This window comes from Epithele typhae (assembly GCF_022376455.1).
Source record: "Epithele typhae strain CBS 203.58 chromosome Unknown BXZ73scaffold_62, whole genome shotgun sequence".
NCBI lineage: Eukaryota > Fungi > Basidiomycota > Agaricomycetes > Polyporales > Epitheliaceae > Epithele > Epithele typhae.
This window is the reverse complement of record NW_025954253.1, coordinates 91,252-116,397: the sequence shown is the minus strand read 5'-3', so window position 1 is coordinate 116,397 and position 25,146 is coordinate 91,252. Positions and strand designations below refer to the sequence as shown.

Below are 25,146 nucleotides of genomic sequence, written 5' to 3'. Positions count from 1 at the left end.
GTCTTCCTCTTGCTTGAAAGGGTGGACGACGAGCTCAACGCTGGCGCTGCTCCGCTATACCAGCCCACAGAGAGCCCCGTTGTGTGCATGTATAAACCAAGCACGGCGATCGACTCACATGGCTGGAAGATGACCAACCTCCGCGTTGTAGCCCTCCCTCCGTACACCGGTGACCTCTCCGAGGGCGAAACCGCAGGGATGAAGTCGCTGAGGCGCTTCTGCGAATCCACCACTACCGGCTCCCCCTTTCACCTTGTCTTTCGCGGCTTCCTCGGGTTCCGGCACATTAAAACGGTCTTCGACGGTGACGAAAGCACCCTGCCGTCGCCTTCTTCCACCGAAGGCGTCTCCCTTTATTTCAAATATTCCCGGTGGCCGCAGCATGAAACGCTCGTTGTCGTTCTTGGGACATGCTCTCGTACCGAGTCCGCCATTGACAACCACCTACGCACATCCAGGACAACCTCGCTGTCATCCCGGATCGCCATGGAGACGCCAGGTCTAGGCGCACCACGCCGACCACGCTTCTGCATCCTTCGTTGGTCCGAGAGCGATGAAGAATCCCTGGCCGCTGCGACTGCGCATTCGTGCGAGACGGATCATATCGACATGGACGGACCATGGCCAGTGGAGCGCCGAGTGCAGGGTTGGTTTGGGGAAGTTGTGTTATCGTTCTCTCCTAGTCCGTTGGGTAGAGAAACGCTGCAAGTGAAATTCCGCGGTGCCAAGTAGGTATGATAGACGAAGAAATTGATTTGTGTACAGCTTCAGGTCTGCTGGTACGAGACGTAGAGAGCGGCCCATTGTAAACATCACCGTACATTTTCCAAGGCCAACCAACAATTCCATCTATCGCTAGCACCGCACATGGAACGGTCGTGACGATGCTGTTGCACGCTGATGTGGCGCTAACTCTGGCGTGGAGTCAGTAGCAGGTGTGAGGGCGAGGGAGCGATCTCGTGTAACCGCGAGGCTCGGGATATCGAGTGAGGTGAAAACGAAGCAATATACGACGCCCTGCGTGGAGGCCGAACGCGGGGCACGCGAGCTCGCGCACACGGGCTGGCAAGATGAAGGACGCGAGGGCGAGATTCAGGAAGGAGTCTTGGGCGTGTGCGTGGGCGAGGTCGAGGTGTAGCGAGAAGATATGCAGGCGAAGTTGAATGAGCATACCGCATGGCACGCGAGAAAAGGGCGGCCTCAGGGGGAAAGTTGACTCAAAGCCTACATACATACAGCGCGCGCGGCGCGAGGGCGTATCTAGGAGAAGATACTGTACCGAATCCAACTATAAATCCGCGATGCGGGTGATACGACGAAAGAAGCGAGAGAGAGCGTGGAGATGGACGGAGGTGGACCAAGACAGAGAGAAATGAACAGGGGACGAAGAGGGTGGATATTCAAGAGCGTTTGATAGGCAATCAAGTGAAATGAGGACGTACGATTACGGCTACGGGGTGCCATCGCGAGAGGGAGAGGGCGCCGCGCCGCGGGTGGTTGTGGTCGAGTGCGCGCGGTGTAGACCGCGAGAGTGCACGGACGACGCCGCGGTGCGATCGCATGTGTCGCATCTTGACGGGCCCATGCTATATGCCTACGAGGTAGTCCTATGGTATCCGCGGGCGGATAGCGAAGGGTGCGCGAGCCGGAATAGACTAGGTACGCGAAGACGAGGACCGAACGCGGAGATGATCGCGCGGGCGTACGTTAGCCTGGTCGACGGTGTAGGGTTCGTGCTCCTGCACTGTACGGCGACAGCGCGTGCGTATCAGTAGAGAGACCCGTTATACGGAGGTGTGATGGTCAGTGCGAGACCGGTCCAATGATTTCCAGTGCACTCACTTACAACCAAGCAGCATTCAGGACCACGCGCACTGAAAACCGAGTTCTCAAGAGTAGATGACCTCGCTGCGCGAGTGCTGTGGTCAGTTCTCCATCTGTGTCACTGTCATCCGCGTATTCTCACCGTTATATTAGTGTGCCCGGTCTCCTGATCTTGTATTAACATGGACACGTCCGCTTCAAGGAGATCGAGAGCATGCGGCTGCCGGCGCGAGCGCGCCATGCGCCATCCACTGGCTTCGCTGCGCAAGAACTGGGGCCTATGCAACGGGATTAGCGGTGAGTGAGCGTGCGATATTTCCAGCGCGTGTACCATGAACCCAATGCTCACACCGGAGTACGTTCACACCAGAGTAGCCTGGATCCCGATGCGCTCCGTCAGATCTGAGGCGGCGTTGAGTTGGGCGAGAGGCATAACCAGGCAGAGGTCCCGCCCAACGGTGGCGTTATGGATGTCGAGGAGGGCGAAGGGGCCGGCTTGTTCCTTGGTCGTCGTCGGGACGCTGCTCCGAAGACGAGACGGTCTGTAAATAGGTGAGTCAGTGCACTGTATCAAACGAGGGTATCTCGGAGTACGTACCATTGAGTCCAACACCTCCGAGGAGGAACCCAAGCTCGGAGAGGCAGTCCGTCGGCGAACTCCCGATGTCCAACAGGTTGAATAGATCAACCACATCGTCCGTCCCGGTCTATCAATATCGCGCGCGTCCGTTACAGGACCAACGCCGCAGACGAATCCCACCTACTGGGATTTCTGCAGAAGAGAGTCATCAGTCTCCAATGACCGCTTTCAAGGAAAGGTCAAACGTGCATCGGGTTGTAGAACATGGGGAGAGCGCCTCGGTTCCGCGGGCCGTCTCTCCGCGTAATCCCGAATCTGCCGTAGCATGCTCGTCCACCCTTCCAGATGCGAGGAAGCTCGTCTGAAGACGCGCCCTGCCTGAAAACTGGGTCCCAGCACGTGTTGATCCTCCCGCATCCTCATTCAACCTGCGCATATACTCACCTTGGAGTATAGATGAGAAGGGCACGCGTCCAGATCAGACGTCGCAGTGACGTCACCCCGCTTCCCAGCTCGAATCTGTGTCAAGGTGACCTCACACTGATTGGGGAAATGGGCGCAGAAATTAGCGGGATAGCGCGACGGGTGTGGAGAGAGATCCGGCGACCTAGACAGGGGATTCTCAAGAGAATTGAACAAACGGCACTCACATGGGATCCGATGTCAGAACGTCGCCAACGCTACGGCGCGCTGGGTGACGCAGTGGTCCTGGTTCGTTCAGATATCAACGGCCGTGGACCGCTGGAGGTGGAGTCGGGGTGAGCTGCACGAGGGATCGTGGTTGATATCGAGAGAGGCTGTGGGGTTCGGGGAGAGGACCAGTACGTGTAGTATCGAAATGGCACACTGTTAAGAGCGGGTGCCACAGTCGGCATGGAGGATGCGAGGGAAGTGAGTGCGACGACGCGCGCGCGCGCGCGTGGCATCGCGGCGGGTACAGCTCGAGCGCGAGCAGACCGCCTCCCCCGCGTCCGGCTCGGCTCGCACCACGTGCAGGAATGCGGTGGTGGCTCCCACTAGGAGTCGTCGGGGAGACAGTCCGAGGCGCGCGGGAGGGGCTTCGAGGGCGGTTGGATGCTTAAGGAGCGTGGCAAGCGCAAGCAATGTGTCGGTCCAGGGGCAGAGACGCAGCGCGCGCGGAGGGGAGCAAGGGGGCGGAGGAGAGGCCACGCTCGGGCCAGCGCGCGGGGAACGCGTGCGCGTCGGGTGTGCGGTCGCAGCGGGGGTGCCATCACAGGTGCCCGCGACCGGAGGTGGAGGTGACGACTCGAGTGAGGTCGTCATGTGAGGCGTCGAGGCTCACGCGCGTGGGCGCCGGAGACGCGTCGAGATGGTGGTGAAGGGCCAGGAGAGCAGCCGAATGCGCCCGGCGGAGAGGTGCCCGCAGGGGGTCGAGGCGGAGGGCGTCGAAGAGACGGCGCGCTATTGGGAGCAGCGCGTGACGATGACGGTGTGCTCGGCGGGAAGATGGACGGTCGGGAGGGACGTCGAGGGGAACGTCTTTTCCCGTGCGTTGGGAATCAAGAGGATGAAGCCGTGAAGGACGGAGAGCCGCGGGGTGGCGGAGAGGAAGTCCGGCGGTTGGGGCGCGACGGCGAGCAGCAGGCGGGAGCTAGGTCGCGTTGGGTACTTGTGGCCGCAATCCCACGCAGACTGGCCCGCGTGGAACGTCGTCGAGGGAAGTGGCAGGATAAGAGGGCAGCCGCTCCAAAAGGTTCGTCCACACCTCGCTATGACCGTGCTCGCACACGTTTTGGGTACGGCCAGCATCGGGATTCAACGGAAGCCACCGCTCTCGTGTTCGCGGAACATGGGGCTGGCCGATTTTTCAGCAATGCGCAGTTCGCGAGGCGTCGCCGCTGTCCATCGGTGCACGGTGTACTCTGTCGACCTTTGCGGAGGGCGCGAGAGCTTTCCTATGCCACATGGTCCACTTGTGCGCTCGTCAAGGAGCTCGTGCGGCCAGCCTGTCGATGGTTGTGGCTCATGCGGTCGCGTCAGATTCTTTCCACTCGCGCGGTCCCGCAGCCTGCGTAGTGCTTCAATTGAAGAAGTATGCGAAGTTGTGGCGATGAAGTACCTGAACGCGGAGGGGGGACGTCAGCTAAAACAAGTCCGAGGATGGTGCCACGAACATATACGCATGTTTGCCATCGACATAGAAGCGCACCTTGGCTGATGAACAAGTTGAACGATGTGGCTTGCACACGAGCGACAGACCTCGCTTACATCAGCCCTCGCGCGCGTTGGCGCCGCGTTCTCGAGTCTCGCCGGCTCGGACATCCACTACCTCCTCCACACCCACTGAACCACTCCACACCCACATCTATCAAGTTGCCCCGCGGAACCCCCACCGAGACGCACATTGCTCTTGCTTTGCCACTTCATTCCTCTCCGAGTCATGAGATCATGCTGCAAGTTTAGCACATTTCTCGCGGAGTACGGAGTAGCGAGACCCTTCTCATGAACTCAAGGATAATAGGTGCGCTGCTATCCATATCCCCTGAGTCTCAATCGCAATGCCTTTCCCTCAGGACGTCCCCACCTGTCCTGTTCGTGATTGACTATGGGCTCGAGATGCACATGATGTTGTGAGGCTCTGGAGGGCTGCGACGGAGATGGGGTTTGGGTAGTGAGTGACTGCGCCGCGCTCGAGTGAACATTGCGACTGACCGGCGATCTGTTGCAAGCCTCATGAACCACGGCGTATATGAGCAAGCGGAAGGGATGTTTGCGATGGGCGAGGAGACGATCGCTCTTACCCTCGAGGAGAAGCTCCTCTTTGAGCAGGGAGACGGTAGGCCATGGGGTTTCATTCGGGTACGCTCTCTCGAATCCTTTGCATTTTTCACTCTCCACCGAGGCCGCCGGCGTGCAGTTCACAGACGACAAAGGCACGCGTGACGTCTCCGAGTTTGTCAACATCTTCATTGTCCAAGGACAACGCGCTCGCCTGGCCGGCCGTTGCGCGCCGCACGTACCCCTCCGCTGTCAACGGGCGGATGGAGTCCACCATCACGCCGTTCGTGAAGTCGCCGCTCGTGATCAACCACCACCTCAAGGACAGACTCGGGCTCGCGGGCGGGTCCGCGTCTCTACACAAGGTCGACGAGTTCAGCGGATGCACGGCGCGGTTCATCGGGGCGCCGTCGTATATTGGGCCGGAGGAGACGACATTCCTGACGGTGCACACGGACTTTGGGTCCTTGGTGAGTGATTTGCCTTGTGTCCCCTCGCATTGTACCGACATCGCTCTCCCCAGTCGTTCCTGCACAACCGCCTCGGCGGCTTGCAGGTGCTCCCGCCCGGGTCCGACCAGTGGTTCTACGTTCAGGTCAGTGATCCTTCTCGATTCGCCGCGCTCGTGCTCATGCGGTCGTCCGTCGCCCAGCCACTGCCCAGACACGCGATCTGCAACATCGGCGACACCCTCAACATCTTCTCTGGCGGCACCCTGCGCTCCAACATCCATCGCGTCGTGTGAGTCCGTCCGCGACGTGCCAATGCCCCGCGTCTCACCTTCCCAGCCCGCCTCAGCGGAAGAAGGCCCACGAACGCCACTCGGTTGTGTTCTTCACCCGCCCGAACGACGACCTCGAGCCGCGCACGCGGTCTGCGCACAACGAGCGCATCGCTATAGCGGTCGCGAACGCGCCCTCGAGGAAGTACACCCCTGGCATGACGGCGATGGAGTGGCTTGTGAGGAAGGCCAAGTCGCAGCGGGTGACAAACCACAAGGTGTGTCCTGTTCCGCTGAGGTGCGCTGTTTCCAAGGGTTGACCGTGATTGCCCATCCCTATCCGCATACAGCTCAAACTCTGTGCACTGCGGTCCCAGCCGCACCCGCCCTTTTGCGCGCGCCCCTGAGCAGAGCTGGGAGCGTCGGCAGCCGCAAGACGGGCACCCGACGCACAGCCGGCACGCGAACGACCTCAACGTCGCCGCGGAGGACGCGCTTGCTTGGCCCACGGTCACGCGCCATATGACTACCCCGCCCCGTTGAAAGCGCGCATGGCTCCTTCGTCCGGTGCGCAATCGAGACAAACGGGACGATGCTCGCGATTCTCAACGAATGGCTTGGGCTGCCGTGCAGTACGCCGGTGCAAGCATCGAAAGGAGGAGTGGAGCTGAAGTGAGCCGCGGGTCACGCGGAGCCCACTGCGCGAGCCGTCCGAGGGCACCACTCATACTTTGGCAGCCTGTCGTTCTTGCGTGACTGTCTTGGCGGGCTGCCAGTACGCGGACGTGGCGGTATGTCAAGGTAGGTTTCCCTCGCTCGATCGCGCTGGCATGGAGCTGACGGCCGTCTCGCCGCTATACAGCCTATTCCCAACCACGCGATCTGCAACATCGGAGATGCGCTGACAATCTTCAGTGGTGTCCTTCTCAGGTCCAACCTCCACCGCGTCGTGTAAGTGTCTCGCGTACCCTGTCTTCGCTGACTCGGCTCTGAACAGACCTCCTGGAGAACAGCTGGCGCACTGCGAGCGATACTCCCTCGTCTACTTCACTCCACCCGGAGACAGCGTCCAGACGGCCCCGCCCGCAGATCAAAGCGCGATCATTGCCGACTCTGCGGTCGCCCGCGCTGCGCCGCACCTGCACGAGATTTTCGACCTCACACGAGTGGTTTACGCGCCAGGTGAAGAGCACGCACGTCAACAACCAGAAGGTATGCGCACTGATGAGGACACTTTCGTGCGGCTGACGAACATGCTAATGTGCGCAGGGAACGTACGGCGATGTTTGGAACGCTGCCCGCGAGCCTCACCTAGCTTAAGCATTGGTCTCTTTAGTATCCTGCGTCATGTTGTAGCACTCAGTCGTCGTCGTCTCATGTCAGCTTTCAGCTTGAGCTGTTGCGTTCGACGATCGGCATAACGAAAATTGAACACGGTGACACGCGCTGCCGCCACCCGATCGCGCATCGGAGTGAAGCTGTGAGCCCTCCGGCGCGCCGATTGGAGTCCGAACGTCTTGCGCACAAGCAAAGGTGGTTGCGCCCGTCGGCGAGCACTTGCCACCACGTGCGGCTGAGGCACAGGCGGCCGCGCGCGATCTCGCCGTCGCCGTGCCAACCGCCGCGGAGGGCCCCTTTGCGGCGGTACCAGTAGCAATGCAGATGACTCGTGAAGCGTCACTTACCGCACATCTTTCTAGCCATCCTTCGACCTCTGAGTTGTCGGTGTCCGCGTGGCGGTCGCACACAGTACAGACCTACCGGGCGCCGCCGGACCTAGCTCAAACGAAGCATCTTTATGAGTGGCAGCCATGCGGGAAAGTTTTTAGAATGCATCACATACCACGACGAGATGAAGGGTCTTCGAGCAAAGCGCGGGGACTTCCTCAGGCCAGTGCGTGGCTGATGTCGATGAGACGAGCATGGCAGTAGAGAATACCCTGAGTCAGAGGAGAGGGCGGACGGAGGGGAGCAACGCCATCTGTCCCCATGCTTTTATAATGCTTCACGGGTGGTGGCGGTTTCATCTGATGCAATCACACCTTGCGGAGTGGGCGATTCTGAGATATTTCCAGGGCCATCATTTGCAAGTAGCGCCAAGGCGCGAGCGTCGAAGCAGCACGTACGTCGTGCAGGTCATCAGCGTTTCGCCGAAAAGGTTGTAATGTCCTTGTATATAATGGCTGAATTGGCATGCAATCCATATATTGTATGCCGTGGAGCGCGCATTCGTGTATCCGCTTTAAATATCAAGCGCTTTCCACCATGGCATTACAATGTCGTCACAATGTTCTCACAATGCTCGCAATATTGGCACAATGTACCCAATGGATGACAGGCATTGCGAGGATTGCAGTAAGTCCAGCAATTATGTGGTGTTACAATCTGGCGTGCACATTTTGGTGCGAGTCGGTCATGGGCTGGCATGCTACATTCGGATACGACCTCCGAGGCTCCGACACATTTTAGGCACACGGCATAGCAGATGCTGATGAACAAGCCTCGAATTATTAGGCAAGCTCGGATCTGGTAGAGTAACTAGGTCTCGATCACCGTAGCTAAAGCCGCTAAAACATGGGGAAAGGATGTAATCCCACAAGGGCCCGAAGACGCGCGCTAGGAGCCGCAAGTACTAGGGGAAGTAAGTACTCGTACAGATACTGCCTGTCGCGCGTTCTTCATCCAGTGAGCGGCGGGTACAAGGTTGAGAAATGGGCAGGCTTACTTTGTGGGGGCGCGGGACCCACCTCGGACGCGCGCGCGGCGTTCCGCACGTTGCCCGCCGCGCGCGGAGTGCCGCCACGTTCCCGCTGCGCGCGCCGGGCGCGGCGGCGCCGTCCCCACCCCGTTCGCAGGATGCAGCCAGACACCTTCACGCGGAAGACCGCTGGCACTCGCCCGTCGACCTAACGAACGCGCGCGCCGCGGCGGAAGATGACATCCGCGTGCTCCCCCCGGGACTGCGCGGACGACGGTGCTCAACCTGAGCGGGCTGTGGGGCAGCGCACGCCAGCTGCGCAATTGGGTCTCGCGCGTCGCGATGACTCGCAGGACGCCCTGCAGGCCAAGGTGTGCGCGTCTCCCTGGGCACACACACGGCACAGTACAGTCGCGGGGCACCTGAGGTGCGTGTCGGGGGGAGCTCTGGCATGGCACGACTCGTGATGGGGGTTCAAATGCTTACACCTGGAGGCTTACCAGGTGAGGGAACTGGCACGTCCCTCGCGGCCGGAGCAAGAGCAAGAGCGACAGTGGTCGTGAACGCGATCGTACGTGGCTGCAAATGTGGATGCGCGAGAACCAGAGGGAGGAGTGCTGCGATATAGTCCAGTAAATGTTTGCGTGCGGATAGGGTGATAACATACTTATCTTGAGAGGAGGAAGGCACTCGGACGTGTGGGTGAGACATTGGAGAGGAAGAGAGGGGGTCGCCTTCACAGACCCCTCGCATACCACTCTAAGTACGTGTGCAACACAAGGCACCAACCCGCGGGCGGCGGCAGCCACCGCAAAGCTAAAATGACCGCTAGGCTGAGCAAGCATATCAAAGGAGCAAATAAACTCATAGTGAAACGTACACAGCACCACAGATGAATCCAAGCTAGAGAGATGGGCAGACAAGCTGCATGACACCGATTTTGGTAGAGGTGGAGAGCTTGGGGGTCGATATCGTTGGGGAAAGCTGAGGGAAAAGGCAAAGAAGTGGTAGAGTCGTGCCAGAAGGGAGAGGGTACCGCTGGAAGGTTTGTTTGTTTGTTTGTTTGTTTGTATCCCATTTATCGCCCGTGAGGGCGGAGCCCTATGGTAGGCGGTACGTACGGTAATTACAAAGCGGGGAGGGCTATCGCATACGGGGAGGATTTCGTGTCGACCCTCCGGGGAGGGGCGGGCGGGCCAGGGTGTAAGCCAAAGTAGGGTACATGAGCTCATGTCAGTAGACTAGGAAATGAAAAGAATTGAGGGACGTAAGGTGGGAGACGTTACCGCGGGAGCCGGGACGAAGGGGGTAGTCCGTCAGTTCGAATCATCATAACTAATCTAAGGTGAGCCACGTCATACGCAGGCGCCCTGGAGCAAGGGGGTCGTGACCTTGCGGAGCATAGAGGCGGGTGTGGGGAGGGGTGAAGGAAACGGCCACTGGGACGGGGGAGGAGAGGGGGGATATGGGTGGGATAGCAGGCACAGTAGCGATGGGGCACGACGGGGGTAGGGACGGGTACAGTGAGCACCAGAGTGGGGTCGCGCGGGGGCGCGGGGGCCGCCGAGCGGTGGCGGCTGGGACGCAGGCGGTTATGGAGGTCCGGGGTGTGCGCGCGAGTAGGGGCGACGGCCAGTTGATGGTGGTAGTAGACCGAGGTCGGTCGGGCAATTACCGCTGGAAGGTCGCGGGCGACGACTTGTGTCATGTAGTCGAGTCGCATCATGACATAACCTCGCGGTAACAGGCCTAGCGGACTGCGCCGCCGGGCTGTGCAGACAAGGTGAGAAACAGCGGAGACGGTCCGAAGAAGGGCGCACCTCTCCGTGCTCACGCGCGCAACCGAGAGCAACGACACCAACCTCCCGCGAGCGAAGGGCCCTTCGGCGTTGGCCTGTGCCGGTCGCGGACATTTGGCGGACATCGCGCGGTGCCCAGCCTGTCCTTGAGCGCTTGAGCAGGATGCTCAGCCTGGGCGACTGTGCTTCGCTCACGTGATCAAACCTTTCCGGCATTATTATGTCATGAAATGTTCATAATGCCGATGCACCCATTATAACGATGCCCCTCCTTACAATGTCCTTACAGACGCCTTTCAATCGTCGCGCATTATTTCAAGCGCCGAAATGCTTACCCCGCGGTCCGCCCTTTTGCTGATGGTAGCATCAGGCTTGTAGGTTCTTTTCCAGATACGAGGAAAGTCTCCTAAATATTTGCGAACGCACTCTACGCACTGACAGATGACGAGTGTCTAGACACGCGAAGTCTCGCCTGCAGCGTCCCCTGGGCCCCCGCGCAAACTGAACAGACTCCGGCATACGTCCCACCTGCACGGTCACGCCATCCACCCTGCTCGCTCCCCCTCGACACGAGTAACTCGGGCGGAGATTGCGCCCGAGCCCGATCACGATCGCATCCCGCCGGTATCCCTTCCCGCAGGCTTGACGGTCTGGCGGGAAGCTTGAAGCTTGCTCGAAAGCTTCGCCCCCGTCGGACTAGGCTTGCGCGCTGTGGCAGGCCTCACAGCTAGCGGCGGGCGATCGAGCAGCAGCGCGTCCCGCCCGCCGTCCGGAGCAGGTTCAAACCGATGGGCCGCAGGTTGTTTCGTCGAGCGCTGCACTGCGCTCTAGATCTGTGACCCGCATCCGGAAGAACGAGTCGCCATGGACCGGCGGAGCAGAAAGCCTTGCTCGTTCGTCTCAAACCCTAAGCTCTTGTAATGCTAATCAAACGATCGCCTCTGAACGCAAAAAGGCTGGCGCACCTTGGGACCGATTCTCGCCTCGGCACAGTGCCGTGCACCGCCTCTCCTCCCGCATCCGTACCACCCGCCTTTCGCTCGTCCGGACCCGCACGGACTTGCTGCGGTGCACGTACTCGAGCTCGGTGAGCACGAACCTGGGTCCCTGGCACCGGCGCCCACGACCGGTCCTCGAACACGCGCCGGACCAGGTCGGCCCCGGCGAGCGAGCCGAGAGAGATGGCGTCCACGCGGCATAGGACGAGGAGCGTGCACAGCTCCACCATGGGAGCGGGTGCCCCGTCATGAACATGTGCGTTGCGCTCGTTGGCTCGAGCGGCGCCTCCCGCACGGCGATGTCCACGCGCGCGCGAAACCGGCTGGGAGCGCGGTTAGCGCGGAGAAGCGGAGGGCGGTGAGCGTGGTCTCGAGCACGATATCGAGGTTGACGAGCCACCGGGTCCGTGAGCATGCGCCGCGGCTTGCGATCCGAGATCGGGAACGTGCCGTGGAGCCGCTGAGGATGCGCGCGTGAAATTCGGAGAGCCAGTAGGTGAGGTGGCCGACGGAGGCGCATGAAGAGGCCGGAGAACGCGACCACGTTGGGGGGAAGGCAGACGTTCATCGGAGAATGGTGTGTGCGTCCAAGGATGAAGGTGTTGCCGAGCACGCGCGTGGCCAGGTGTTGACACCCATCGCGAGCTCGGCGAGGGGATGCGGGAGTGGGGAGTGGCTGGCGACCTATGACAGACCCCCGTATATGATGGCGAAGGAGTCGATCCGATTGCGTCTCGTGTAGTGAAGTACCTCGTCAGGGGGCATGAGTGTACCTGTTGGGAATGTTCAGCATGACTAGTGCAACAGCGAGCGAGCGAGCGAGCAACATACGTACGAAAGGCCCCGTCGGATTCTTCCCCGACGGTGTTCAGCAAACAGTTTCACGGCACAGTTGCTTGATGGCCATCTTGGAGGCACGTTGTGGCGCAGAAGGTAGATGATGGTGGTCATGGGATCATGGGTGTAGTGCCTGGTCCACGTGCGTTAGATAAAGCCATAAAGGAGACAGACGTCGACTTACAGAACGTTACTCCTCCGCATCCGCGTGAAGTGGGAGGGGAACGCCTCTAACCGATTCGAATCACCCATATGCATCTTCATCAGCTCTTCCAAAAGCCCGCCATCGACGAATTAGATGGCCATCTTCGACTGTATGGCCCTGAATGCGCCCGGCGGAGATGTGTCCGACGGAGAGCACAGCGCGCCAGTGGGAGCACTGTGTGATGATGACGGTGCGCGCGGCGAGACGATGGACGGTCTGGAGGGGTGTTGACGGAAACGTCTGTTCCCGTACGTTGGGGATTAAGAGGTTGGAGACGTGGAGGACGGAGAGCCGGAGGTCGGAGGAGAGGGAACGTCTGGCGGATGGGGCGCAGCGGCATTGCGGCAAGCAACAGATGGAATCCTGGGAGCCGGGTCACCGCGTTGCGTACTTGTGGGCGCAATCCCACAGACTGGCCCGCGTGGGACGGCGTTGAGGGAACGGGCTCAGAGGGCGGCCGCTCCGGAAGGTTCCACACCGCGCTACGGCCGTGCTGGGACACGTTTTGGGCACGGCCAGCATCGGGATTCAGCGGACGCTTCCGCTCTCGTGTTCACGGAATACGGGGCCGGACGAGTCTTCAGCGACGCGCAGTTCGCGAGGCATCGCCGCTGTCCATCGATGCGGGTGTACTCCGTCGACCTTGGGCGCGAGGGATTTGCGATGGCACGTGGTCGAGTTGTGCAATTCAAGCAATTGGTGCGGCCAGCCTGTCGGGGTGTGTGGCTCATGCAGCCGCGTCAACTTCTTCTTTCCACTCGCGCGGTCCCGCGGCCTGCGTATGAAGTTGCCGTCGTAGACTAAATGGCGGACCACGAGACGACGGTCTTGAATGTGGCGGGCATCGCAGACGCTGAGAAGTGATGTTTTGAGCAACGGTGGGCGAGGCTTCAACGTTCAACAGCCGCACATACCTGGCAGCGCACTGGTTTGGTCCTCCGGAATTTATCGTTCCATCCACATCTTCATATCTGCACGCGAGCGCGTCTTGAGCCTGAACTTGCGCGAACCGCACCATAGAGCATGTGTCTTGCGTCTGTGGGACGTCGTCAGGACCGTCGCCATTCCTCCTCGAGTCCCTCTGGCATGTATTGAGCTCATACAGAGCTCCTGAAATGGCATAGTTCAGCATCACTTGTCCACAGAACAAGGATGCTAGCCCCCTGTCCGCCACCAGAGTGCTAATTCCTCCAGAACACTACCCCAGTGCCATCTACCCTCCAGAAACATGCTACGGCCGTCGACGCCTTCCATATTGCGAGTGCATCGCGGTGGGGGCATCGAAGGGACGCACCCGAGCGAGAGACGCGGGGAGGAACGCAAGAGCGAGGGCGTGAGCTGACGTACCGGCATGCCCCATCTCCTCTAGACCTGTCTGCGACGTCGTGCGGGCGAGCGAGCGAGGGCGGATGTGCGGCGACGAGTGCGCAGACGCGGCGGCGACGACCGGATACGGCGTTTATCCGGGCCGTCGTGCCATCTGAGCGATGACGTCAGCGACCGGCGTCAATGCGTCTGCCGAGTGCCTGCTGCCACGCTGACTCTCATAGCATTTTGTGACTCTCGCGATTGCTGCAGACTGCTACATTTATTGTCGATACGTGGTACTACATTGGATATCAAGTTACTCCCCTGTCGTCTGTAACCGTGCCCCTCTGCCGTCCGTCGCCGGAGTGCGTCTCCGAGACGCTCCGCTCCTCCAACAGCACGCACGCGGGGCTCACAGAGTGGCCGGAGTCCGCTGCGCGGGGCACAAAGGGCGACGCGAGGCGATGGAGGGAGCGGCGAGGGCGCGTGGGCTGCGGCCGCGAGGGGCTGGGAGAGACGGGCCCGCTGAGGACGCAGATGTGGATGCGCGCGCAGGGTGCTTCGCATGCCATGCCGCTTCTCGTCGATAACCATCAAAGAGCCCATTGGCGATCGCGTGATGAGCAAGAGGCTCCAGCAGAGGCTCATCCGCTGCTTGCGCATGTCCTCGATCACATGCCGGGTTGGCTTGGAGTCGTGCGTCGACAGCGCCAGCGGCGACGAGTCCGAGTGCAGCCTGCGCGGGTCGGGCGACGCTTCTGCGACGTGCGTCGTGCCGTCGGGCGAGGGGCGGCCACCGGAGTTCTGGGACGCCTTCCGCGGATTGTTGGCGTTGGCGGAGAAGGGCAGAAGCGGGGCAGGAAGGGCCCGCGGCAGCGGCGAGCACTGGAGGGGGGCGAGGGCGAGTGCCCCTCCTTCGACGAGTGGACTTCGGACCACCAGGAGTGGACCCGTTGCGGCTGGGCGGCGAGCGACAGGTCCGAGGACAAAGATGCTTCGGCCTGCGGCGGTGTCGAGGAGCTAGAAGCCGTATCGCTCGCTGACGGCACGGGCGGTGTCGACGAGGGACGGGAACCTGAGCTCGTCGACGTCGATTGCAGGACGTTGACGCACAACCTCCCCGTCCTTCCGATGACGGAGCTCGGGAGGCCGTCCGACGCGCTCATCTCTGGCGAGCTTGGCCGCCGGACGGGAGTTCGCGTGTTCCCACTGCTCCGACCCGCGGAGCCGCCGCTGTTGCCAGCGCTCGAACACGTGTGGCTGGTCCCCGACGGGCAGAGCGGGGCATCGTCTGCGCGGAGGGTAGCCGGCAACACGCTCATCGCTGCGCGACGGACCCCCCCACGGGCCCGGGCGAAGCCTGCAGTGTCGGGGACCGGACCGCGTCGGACGAGCGCGGCAGCGTGTGGGGCGTGGAGGCGACAGGGGGCGGACGGGAGCGGGCGTCGACATCCATGAAGTTCGAGGTGAAGCCGGCGACAGGGACACCAACTTCGCAGTCGCCGACAGAGACCGGAGCCGTGGGCTGTGCGTCGTCCCTTCGTCACCGTTGGGAAGTTGGATGGAGCCGGGGGATCCGCGTTGCTGGGGGCGTCGCTGGGGACGCTGGTGCATCTGCGTTGCTCGTCGGACACACTTCAGTGGCCCTGATCTCCGACGCGGCTTGCGAGATGACAAGGTCGTCGACATAGGCCTCCTTGTGCTTCTGCATCTTGCCGCGGACGGCGTCGATGGCGATGAACACACTAGTCCGCCGGACTCCGGATGAGCAGTGGAGGAGCACGGGGGTGTTGTCCTTCGCAAGTATCGCAACGCGAGTAGAAGCCTCGACTTCTTCCGCGGCACAGTCCTTGTACGAGACGATCGTCTTGCCATGTGCACGTGGGAGGCTCTTGGCAGTAGACTGGCCGAGCGGTCCTTCGTCCCGTGGGGTTGACCGGTCGAACAGGCATGTTCGACGGTGTTGCTGTGCGACAGAGGCCGAGGAGCGGAAGGCAGTGAAGATCTCCCCAAGAGCGGGCGAGGATAAGACCCCGGAGCAGCCGCAAACGCGAGAAGTTACGATTGCGCAGAGAGAATCCTGCGACATCGATGATCCGTGCTCGAGCTGCCAATAGGGTCCTCCGCGCGAGTCGTTGGTTCACTGCTGTCAAGAATGTTGGACATCTGTTATCTTCGATGTTAGAAAGTGCATGGAAAATCAAAAAAAGCGAAACAACGCACCGCGGCTTGGTTGCAAGCAGGATTGTCTCCGTTATAGACCAGTACTCGACCTCGGGAGGCGAGAAGCAATAGGTGGGGACGCGTGGAACACATCGTTGTCCCAACGGGCTGGAATAGAATCATCGTCAGCACGAGTGAATCCATGTGATCGTAGCACAATACACACCTCGGTTGCGCGAAGTCGAAGCGCGACAAGCCCTTCTGCTACCTTTGACTGCCGTTCCCTCTTCAGGTTGAGCCGTTAAGGGAGCCATGGGAGCGTCGGCACGCCTGCTCGTGGGCAGCCTACACAGCTACATACTCTCGTCCGCGCGCGAGACCCCTTAGCAAGTGAAGATTCGCCGAAAAAGACCCGTCAGCTACCGCACTACATCGAAGGGGAGCGCCGGCTGCGGTGCGGGGTAACCAGAAGAATGACCTGAACTCACCGTTAACACTGGGTCGCTTCTCGAGCGCAGCCACCAGGGGTTCCCAATCGACGTACACGTTGAACAGGTCGACGCTCATGAATGTTGACAACGTCTTGTATTTCGATGAGGCATTGAACATGCGCCGCGACGACTGACATCGCCTGCCGACGGTGACCAAACTATGAATGAGGGAGAACGCGCACGTCTGAAAGGACGCGGCGATTGTGACGGTAAGCAGTCGACATCAACCACAGGGCAGGGTAGGCATTGATCGCGGTGTGGGGAGAGGGCGCAGCTGTGGACTCACCCTTGGCCTCAGCCACCGCCAACCGTACGCTCTCGCTCGGAATTCCCAGTTCGTCGTGCGATTGCGGAGAGTGGGTGTTCACCGACGAGGCGGCCGACAGTCCTGAAGGCCTGAACGGCACCGGAGTTCAGAGGGCCTGACAAAGAATGAAGACAATGGCAGATACGTACCGAGCTAGATTCGATGACAGGTGGCGAAGGAGCCTCTGCTGTCAAGGGCCAGCGAGATGGCTGGACCGCCTGTTCAGTATCTGTGGACGCAACGATACGCAGACTGCTAAAAGAACGCACCCTTTGAAGGCGACTCATGCTGGTCTCACAGGGTTGACCACGCGAGGACCGCCGAAAAGAAACGAGAGCGCGTCGCCCGCGTCCAGGGAAGAGGCGTGAGGGTGTGGACGAAGAGCAGGAGAGAGCGTAGCACCTGCGCCTCCAGCCTGCGGGTGTTCCGGCGTCCGGGGCTCGCCGGTCCGCAGGGCCCAAACAGGCGCGTCGTCATCGGCGCTTGCAGATTGTCCTCTGCGTGCCGTGCGCACGGCGACGCCCATCTCCGTGGGCAGCGTCTCGAGACGGAGGACGAAGACGGGGTGTGCGTTGCGCGCCCGATGCGCTCCGCGAGCTCGTACATATCGCTTGGTGCCGACTCCTGCGCATTTCCGTCCCCCTCCGGATCCTGGGCGGCGCGGACGTCCTCGCCATGTCTTCTTCCCCATCCTATTGGCTACGCCGCGCCTGGTCAGCCGCGCCCGCTCCACCTGAACGGTCCCGCCTTCCACGCATTTCGCTCCGCCGCCTTGAGTCCGTCAATCCGCCGCAGCACCGTGTCCACGGGCATCGCGGGGGATAACACCACGATCCGCTTCGGCACGAGTGACTCGGGCTCGAACTTCTCCCACTGCGACGTCAACGAACGCCGCGGGAACAGAAGACGATATATCGCTCATGAACGCCTGGAGCAAACGAGGAAGAGACGGCCGCCGATACCGACAGAATGCGGACCGTGGGCTGGTTGGCACTGGTGCCTGCGTTTCCAGCCAATTGCGTCCCCCGCAAAACACGCGGCGCATATCGTCTACGGAAGCTCCCCTCGAAGTTCTCCATCCGAGTCTAGAGCCGCACCACGACCGAATGCTCGTTTCTCGCTGTTTCGACTCTGATTCCGGAACCCTCTGTTCGGCACGTCCTCCTGGACATGCGTTATCGTCCGCGTGGTCGAGCGCACCGCGGTGATCATGTGAGTCTGCAGCTCGCTCCTCACTTCCTTCCTGCGCTCAAGGTGCTACTCCGGGATATTGATGCCCGCTGCCCCGCTGCTCTTCAGTATCATGGATCTTGCTATTCACGCGGACGTGCTCTTGTGACCGACTGAGGTTGCGAAGATCATCGGTGCAAACATCTCCGCAGCGATGCTTCTGTGCACAACCCTCCTGGGGTCATCGGCAACGCGGCGGGGCACTGCCGCGGACCTGCCTGAACCCTCGTTGCAACGGTATGTTTTGTGCATGCCTGGACCAGCTGACTCATTTGTCTCAGGGGTGTTCATCTCCGCTCAAACCAGGGCTGTGCGGCTGGGAGATCTAGAACATCGCGCTTGTCCTTCCTGGAGTCGGCGTCGAGCTGCTTTCCGATCCCCCGCTTCGCCCACCACTGGCATATGGTGCCCATTCGCGCGCATACACTTTCATTTATAACGAGCGCGACTGAGACACTCGTGGTTACTGAAGTCTACTCCGGCGATCCAAGCGTCGGCGAACATCTGCGTATCGGACTATATCATGTACCTCGCGACGAATGACATACCTCTCAGCTTCGCCCAAGGGTGAACACGCACGTTATCAGAACCTGACATTTTCGTGGCAGGGAAGGTCATCTCGCCCTAGGTAGCGCGAAGCCTGCCCACACTGTGTTCGCTTTCATTTCTCAGCAGAAGCATCGGAAGTGCTCCGAGGCTATCGCATGCATGTTCCGCACGGCGGAGCGTGCGGTCGGTGTATGAGACCGGGGTCGCCCTTGCAGCAACTTGGCCTCTTGCGTCTCGCCCTCAGCCCTCGACCCATCTCACGTCTCCTCCCGTCCATCTTGTGTCTCCTCCCAGCCATCGACATCCTCTGTGAACCCAAGTACCGCAAAACCCATCGACCGTCTTGGATACTCTCATCGTACGTCCCCTCTTCTGATGCTTTGTATCGCATTTTCTCATGCTCCCCAAGTTTCTGTACCCCTCCCGCAAATTGTGCACATCACCTCTCACCCGGTATTCGTGCTTACTCTCGCGTGACATACATGTGCTAATATTCGTGATAGAAGCGATGTGGCTCCTGGGCACCGCGCGCGCGAACCTCGTCTTCTTTCCCCAACCTGAGCGCGTTTCTGGAGGCTATGCCATCCTGTCGCACACCTGGGGGGAGGAAGAAGATACGTTTCAAAAGGTTCAAAAGCTGAACGTAGAATCCAACAGCACCTTCTCCCCGGAAGACCAACATCCCTTGCCTCGAACCGAGCTCCGATCTCTAATTTCTGAAGCAGTCTCAAGGGAATCTGCGGCTCGCAGAGACTTGGAAGATGCTCTCCATCGGGTGGAGTCCCAGATCATGCAGATACTTCAGTTGACTCCTCCTTGCCGTACCAATTCCTCCCCCGTAGTCTGTGATTCTACCGAAGGGAATCGAGCATCCGATACCGTTGAATGCGAGCCAGGTCAGTGTAATCAAAGCTCACTTATCCTCCGAGTCGGCGCTGACATACGACTCGACCCAAGGCCGCTCGATACATTCAGACCCACGTGCCCCTGCGATACCGTTTTCCCCTACTCCTACACCCGTCAAAGGACTCGCTGAGCCACACCGGTCGTCACCGCCATGGTTCAACCCACGCGATCGCCTCACTTCAAAAGTTCGATCATTCCTTGAGCTCGCCGAACGGCACGGGCATGAGTACGCTTGGGTCGACACATGCTGTATCAACAAGGAGAGCAGCGCCGAGCTCTCGGAAGGCATCAATTCCATGTTCCGCTACTACGCCGTCTCCGCCATCTGCTACGTCTATCTCAGCGACGTCGAATACTACTCCGGCGCTCGTTCACGTCCCATGTGGAACGTCTTCCTAAACAGCCGCTGGCACAAGCGGGGCTGGACTCTCCAAGAGCTCATCGCGTCCCGCATCCTCGTGTTCTATTCCAAAGAGTGGATCTCTCTGGGCACCAAGTACGAGCTTGCCGATCGCCTTGAACGGGCAACTGGAATCTCCGCGGCAGTCCTCCGCTTCGAGAGCCCGTTTACTGACGCGAGCATCGCGACGCGCATATCCTGGGCGGCGCATCGGGAAACCACGAGGCCAGAAGACGCTGCCTACAGCCTCTTCGGGCTTTTCGGGGTCAACATGCCGACGCTCTACGGCGAAGGGCAACACGCATTCTGCCGGCTCCTCATGGAGATCTCGAAGACGTCGCGGGATCCTTCAATTTTTCTCTTGGGAGAAAGATGGAATCTGCGGAGGGTGGAAGACCTCAAAGTGGCCCTCCAGGAAATGCCCCAAATCGGAACCCGTCGTCATCTTCTCCCCCTTCAGCCTTCGCCGACCTTTAGCCGATTCAAACCTATTCCTAGGGTAATCAGATACGAACTCAGAGCCCGCTCGCAGAGAGGACAAGATGAGGTACGCTGGTATGGATGCCATTCTACGCTGTACTACATTGACGACCATTTTAGCACAGCTCGATTGCAAGCACGACCACAGAACTCCGTGCTCCCACGTTTTCCGTGTCACCAGGCGGGATCGAGCTCCACGCGGCTGTTCTGCCTCTGGATGATACACATAGATTCCTCCTTGTCGACTTATTCTGCCGAGATCCCGACCCCGTCTTCCTCTTGCTTGAAAGGGTGGATGACAAGCTCAACGCTCACGCTGCTCCGCTATACCAGCCCACAGAGAGACCCGTTGTGTCGCTGCGGGAATCACGCACGGCGATCGACTCACATGGCTGGAAGATGACCGATCTCCGCGTTGTAGCTCTCCCGCCGTACACCGGCGGCCTCTCCGAGGGCGAAACCGCAGGGATGGAGTCGCTGAGGCGCTTCTGCGAAGCCACCACTACCGGCTCCCCCTTTCACCTTGTCTTTCGCGACTTCCTCCGGCTCCCGAACATTGACATGAACAGAAGCACCCTGCCGTCGCCTTGTTCCACCGAAGACGTCTCCCTTTTTTTTACTCGCGGCGATCGTCTAAGGCTCGTAGTCGTTCTTGGGACATGCTCTCGTACCGAGTCCGCCATCGACAACCGTGACCCACGCTCATCCAGGCCAACCTGGTCGTCCCGGATCGCCACGGAGACGCCAAGTCCGGGCATACCACACCGACAACACTTCTGCATCTTTCACGACGGTGAAGGAGCCACGGCTGCTGCGGCTGTACATTCGTGCGAAACGGATCATATCGACATGGACGGACCATGGCCAGTGGAGCGCCGAGCGCAGTCGGGGTATTGGGAAGTTGTGTTATCGTTCTCTCCCAGTCCGTTGGGTAGAGAAACGCTGCAAGTGAAATTCCGCATTGTCCTGAAGTATGGAAGGTAGACGAAGAAATTGATTTGTGTACAGCTTCAGGTCTGGTGGTACGAGACGTAGAGCGCCGCCTATTGTAAATATCACCGCACATTTTCTGGAGCCAACCAACAGTTACATCTATCGATAGCACCGCGCATAGAACGGTCGTGACGATGCTGTTGCACGCTGATGCGGCGCCAACAGCGATCTCGCGTATCCGCGAGGTTCGGGACATTGGTTGAGGTGAAAAAGAAGCAAGGTACGACGCCCCGCGTGGAGGCCGAACGCGCGACGCGCGAAGTGGACGAGGACGGGGAAATAGACGCGGGGAGGCGAGCTCGCGCACACGGGCTGGCAAGATGAAGGACGCGAGGGAGAGATTCAGGAAGGGGTCTTGGGCGTGCGCGTTGGCAAGGTCGAGGTGTAGCGAGAAGAAGTCGAGGCGAAGCTGGATGAGCCCACCACACACGCGAGAATAGGGGGAAAGTTGAGTCATAGCCTACATACATGCAGCGCGCGCGGCGCGAGGGAGTATCTGGGAGAAGATACTGTACCGAAGTCAATTATAAATCCGAGGCGCTGGTGACACTGCGGAAGAAGCTAGGGAGAGCGTGGAGATGGATGGAGGTGGACCAAGACAGAGAGAAATGAAAAGGGGACGAAGAAGGTGAATATTCCGGATCGTTTTATAGGCAATAAAGTGATTAAAGGACGTACGATGACGGCTACGGGGTACCATTGCGAGAGGGAGAGGGCGCCGCGCCGCGGGTAGTGGTGATCGAGTGCGCGCGGTGTAGACCGCGAGAGTGCACGAAGGACTCCGCGGTGCGTTCGCATGCGTCGCGTCTTGACAGCTCCATGAGCTATGCGTACGAAATATTCATAAGATATCTGCGTGCGGGTCCCGATATGTGCGCGAGGCGGAATAGACGATATGCGCGAAGACGAGGTCCGAACGCGGAGATTATCGCGAGGGCGCTAGGCTGGTTGAAGATGTTGTGTTCGTGCGCCTGCACCGTACGGCGACAGCGCGAGGGTATCAGTTGATAGGCCCGTTATACGGAGGTATGATGGTGAGTACGAGACAAGTCCGATGATTTCCAGTACACCCACTTACAACCCAAGCAGCACTCAGGACCGCGCGCACTGAGAACCGTGTTCTCAAGAGTGGATGACCCCGCTGTGCGAGTTCTGTTGTCAGTTCTCCATCTGTGTCGCTGACATCTGCCTATTCTCACCATTGTAGTAGTATACTCGGCCTCCTGATCTTCTATCAACACGGGCACGTCCGCTTCAAAGAGATCGAGAGCACGCGGCTGCCGGCGCGAGCGCGCGATGCGCCATCCACTGTCTCCTCTGCGTACAAGCCTGTTGGCTTGGGGCCTATGCGACGGGATTAGTGGTGAGCGAACGCGCGATATCCCATCTTACCTCAACGCGTGTGCTATGAACCCAATGCTCACACATCCCAGTTCGTCGTACGTCTCTCCTTGTCTGTTCCATGACATTGTCCCCTGGTGCCGATGAAACGCTCACGTGTACTGCGCACCAGCAATGATGAAAGGTACCGCACTCGTCCAAACCCGTATCCGCGGACGAGGTTCAGGGTACGTCGCAGGTCGGGTAAGGGCATGCTCCGTTTGCCCATACCCTAGGCATGATCACACCGGAGTACGTGCACACCAGGGCAGCTTGGATCTCGGTGCGCTCCGTCGGGTCTGAGGTGGCGTTGAGCTGGGCAAGAAGCATAACCGGGCGGAGGTCCCACGCAATGGTCGCGTCGTGGATGTCGAAGAGGGTGAGGCGACTGGCGTGTTCTTTGGTCGTTGCCGGGACGCTGCTCCGAAGACGACACGGTTTGTAGATAGGTCAGTGCACTGTATCAAACGAACGTATCTCGGAGTACGTACCATCTAGGCCAACACCTCCAAAAAAGAACCCAAGCTCGGAGAGGCGGTCCACGGGCAAACTCCCGATGTCCAACATCAACTACATGGTCCGTCCCGGTCTATCAATTTTGCGTGTCAGTTACAGGACAAACACCGCGGACGAATCCCGCCTACTGGGACGAATTCTTGGGTGGGATTTCTGCAGAAGAGAGGATGAGTCGCCGATGACCGCTTCCAAGGAAAGGTCAAACGTACATCGGGTTGTAGAAAATGGGGAGAGCGCCCTCGGTTCCGCGGGCCGTCTCTCTGCGCAATCTCCAAGCTGGGGCAGCATGCCCGTCCACTCCTTCCAGATGCGAGGACACTCGTCTGAAGACGCGCCCTGCTTGAAAACTGGGTGTCAGCACGTATAAATCCTCCCGCATCCTTATTCAACCGCATATACTCACCTTTGAGTATAGATGAGAAGGGCACGCGTCCAGATCCGTCACCCCGTTTCCCAGCTCGAATCTGTGTCAAGCACTGATTAGGGAAATGAGCGCAGAACATACTTGGAAAGCGCGAAGGGTGTGGAGAGAGATCCGGTGGCCTCGACAGGGTATTCTCAAGAGAATTGAATAGGCGGCACTCACGTGAGGTGGAGTCGGAGTGAGCCGCCCGAGGGATCGCGCATGACATCGATCGCTGTCAAGAAGAGCCAGGAAGGGCAGCTGGTACGGTGTCGGGTGCCACGGGAGAATGCGAGGGAAGCCGTCGAGCGCGACGACGTCCGCCCGCGGCATCGGCGGTGGGTACGTATATATACAGCTCGAGCGTGAGCATGCCGAGGGCCGGGCAGACAGCCTCCTCCGCGTCCGGCTCCGCTCGCGCCGCGCGCAGGCATGCGACGGTGGCCGCACCCGCTAAGACTCGGTGAGAGATTCGAGCGCTGTACTTGAGGAGTGTGGCGAACGCGGGCTCGGCGTCGGTCCAGAGGCAGAGGCGCAGCGCGAGCGCGGAGGGGAGACCGCGCTCGGGCCAGCGCGCGGGGAAGGCGTGCGTGTCAGGTGTGCGGTCGCGGAGGACGTGTCACCACAGGCGGCCACAGCCGGAGGTGGAGGTGACGACTCGAGTGAGGTCGTCATGTGAGGCGTCGAGGCTCACGCGCGTGGGCGCCGGAGACGCGTCGAGATGGTGGTGAAGGGCCAGGAGAGCAGCCGAATGCGCCCGGCGGAGAGGTGCCCGCAGGGAGTCGAGGTGGAGGGCGTCGAAGAGACGGCGCGCTATTGGGAGCAGCGCGTGACGATGACGGTGTGCTCGGCGGGAAGATGCACGGTCGGGAGGGACGTCGAGGGGAACGTCTTTTCCCGTGCGTTGGGAATCAAGAGGATGGAGCCGTGAAGGACGGAGAGCCGCAGGGTGGCAGAGAGGAAGTCCGGCGGTTGGGGCGCGACAGCGAGCAGCAGGCGGGAGCCAGGTCGCGCTGGGTGCTTGTGGCCGTAATCCCACGCAGACTGGCCCGCGTGCAACGTCGTCGAGGGGAGTAGCAGCGGTCGCTCCAAAGGTTCGTCCACAATGCACTGCGCTATGACCGTGCTCGCACATGTTTTGGGTACGGCCGGCATCGGGATTCAACGGAAGCCACCGCTCTCGTGTTCGCGGAACGTAGGACCGGGTCCGAGTTTTCAGCAACACGTAGTTCGCGAGGCGTCGCCGCTGTCCGCGGGTGTACTCCGTCGACCTTTGCGGAGGGCGCGAGAGCTTTCCGATGCCACATGGTTGAGTCGTGTGCTCGTCAAGGAGCTCGTGCGGCCAGCCTGTCGAGGGTTGCGGCTCATGCGGCCGTGTCATATTATTTCCACTCGTGCAGTCCTGGGCCTGCAGCCTGCGTTGTGCTGTAAGAAGTATGCGTAGTTGTGGCGACGAAGTACCTGAATGCGGAGGGGGACGTCAGCTAAAACAAGTCCGAGCTGATGGTGCCACAGACATATATGCATGTTTGCCATCGACACAGAAGCGCACCTTGCAAGGCTGATGAACAAATTGAAAGATTGTGGCTTGCACACAAGCGACGAGTCAGACCGGATCG

General features: G+C 60.2%; 8 protein-coding genes across 8 annotated transcripts; 3 read left to right on the top strand and 5 right to left on the bottom strand.

Annotated features, from left to right (window-relative positions):
- Positions 1-2,185: 2,185 nt before the first annotated feature.
- BXZ73DRAFT_105189 (uncharacterized protein) lies at positions 2,186-2,670 on the bottom strand (the record flags this gene model as incomplete). The annotated part of the gene is made up of 3 exons (XM_048016173.1): positions 2,186-2,366; positions 2,419-2,531; positions 2,650-2,670. The coding sequence occupies 3 exons, from the start codon at positions 2,668-2,670 to the stop codon at positions 2,186-2,188; spliced, it is 315 nt and encodes a 104-aa protein (XP_047873968.1).
- Positions 2,671-5,098: 2,428 nt separating this feature from the next.
- On the top strand, positions 5,099-7,184 carry BXZ73DRAFT_105188 (uncharacterized protein; the record flags this gene model as incomplete). The annotated part of the gene is made up of 10 exons (XM_048016172.1): positions 5,099-5,224; positions 5,290-5,613; positions 5,667-5,738; positions 5,796-5,884; positions 5,932-6,142; positions 6,641-6,655; positions 6,727-6,815; positions 6,862-6,982; positions 7,047-7,076; positions 7,134-7,184. The coding sequence occupies 10 exons, from the start codon at positions 5,099-5,101 to the stop codon at positions 7,182-7,184; spliced, it is 1,128 nt and encodes a 375-aa protein (XP_047873967.1).
- A 3,782-nt stretch (positions 7,185-10,966) lies between these two features.
- On the bottom strand, positions 10,967-11,589 carry BXZ73DRAFT_80560 (uncharacterized protein; the record flags this gene model as incomplete). The annotated part of the gene is made up of 3 exons (XM_048023311.1): positions 10,967-11,186; positions 11,327-11,424; positions 11,461-11,589. The coding sequence occupies 3 exons, from the start codon at positions 11,587-11,589 to the stop codon at positions 10,967-10,969; spliced, it is 447 nt and encodes a 148-aa protein (XP_047873966.1).
- A 3,140-nt stretch (positions 11,590-14,729) lies between these two features.
- Positions 14,730-15,798, bottom strand: BXZ73DRAFT_105187 (uncharacterized protein; the record flags this gene model as incomplete). Its single annotated transcript, XM_048016171.1, has 3 exons — positions 14,730-15,000; positions 15,047-15,234; positions 15,346-15,798. The coding sequence occupies 3 exons, from the start codon at positions 15,796-15,798 to the stop codon at positions 14,730-14,732; spliced, it is 912 nt and encodes a 303-aa protein (XP_047873965.1).
- Positions 15,799-17,361: 1,563 nt separating this feature from the next.
- BXZ73DRAFT_25736 (uncharacterized protein) lies at positions 17,362-17,556 on the top strand (the record flags this gene model as incomplete). Its single annotated transcript, XM_048017717.1, has 1 exon — positions 17,362-17,556. A coding segment is annotated over one exon (195 nt), but the record flags the coding sequence as incomplete, so codon positions are not given.
- A 1,401-nt stretch (positions 17,557-18,957) lies between these two features.
- Positions 18,958-20,232, top strand: BXZ73DRAFT_92186 (heterokaryon incompatibility protein-domain-containing protein; the record flags this gene model as incomplete). Its single annotated transcript, XM_048026273.1, has 3 exons — positions 18,958-19,092; positions 19,487-20,091; positions 20,151-20,232. 3 exons carry the CDS (start codon positions 18,958-18,960, stop codon positions 20,230-20,232), a joined length of 822 nt encoding a protein of 273 aa, XP_047873963.1.
- A 1,682-nt stretch (positions 20,233-21,914) lies between these two features.
- On the bottom strand, positions 21,915-23,751 carry BXZ73DRAFT_80557 (uncharacterized protein; the record flags this gene model as incomplete). The annotated part of the gene is made up of 8 exons (XM_048023310.1): positions 21,915-22,052; positions 22,428-22,572; positions 22,621-22,703; positions 22,739-22,840; positions 22,873-23,006; positions 23,100-23,178; positions 23,528-23,588; positions 23,711-23,751. 8 exons carry the CDS (start codon positions 23,749-23,751, stop codon positions 21,915-21,917), a joined length of 783 nt encoding a protein of 260 aa, XP_047873962.1.
- Positions 23,752-24,340: 589 nt separating this feature from the next.
- BXZ73DRAFT_105185 (uncharacterized protein) lies at positions 24,341-24,682 on the bottom strand (the record flags this gene model as incomplete). The annotated part of the gene is made up of 1 exon (XM_048016170.1): positions 24,341-24,682. One exon carries the CDS (start codon positions 24,680-24,682, stop codon positions 24,341-24,343), a length of 342 nt encoding a protein of 113 aa, XP_047873961.1.
- Positions 24,683-25,146: the final 464 nt, after the last annotated feature.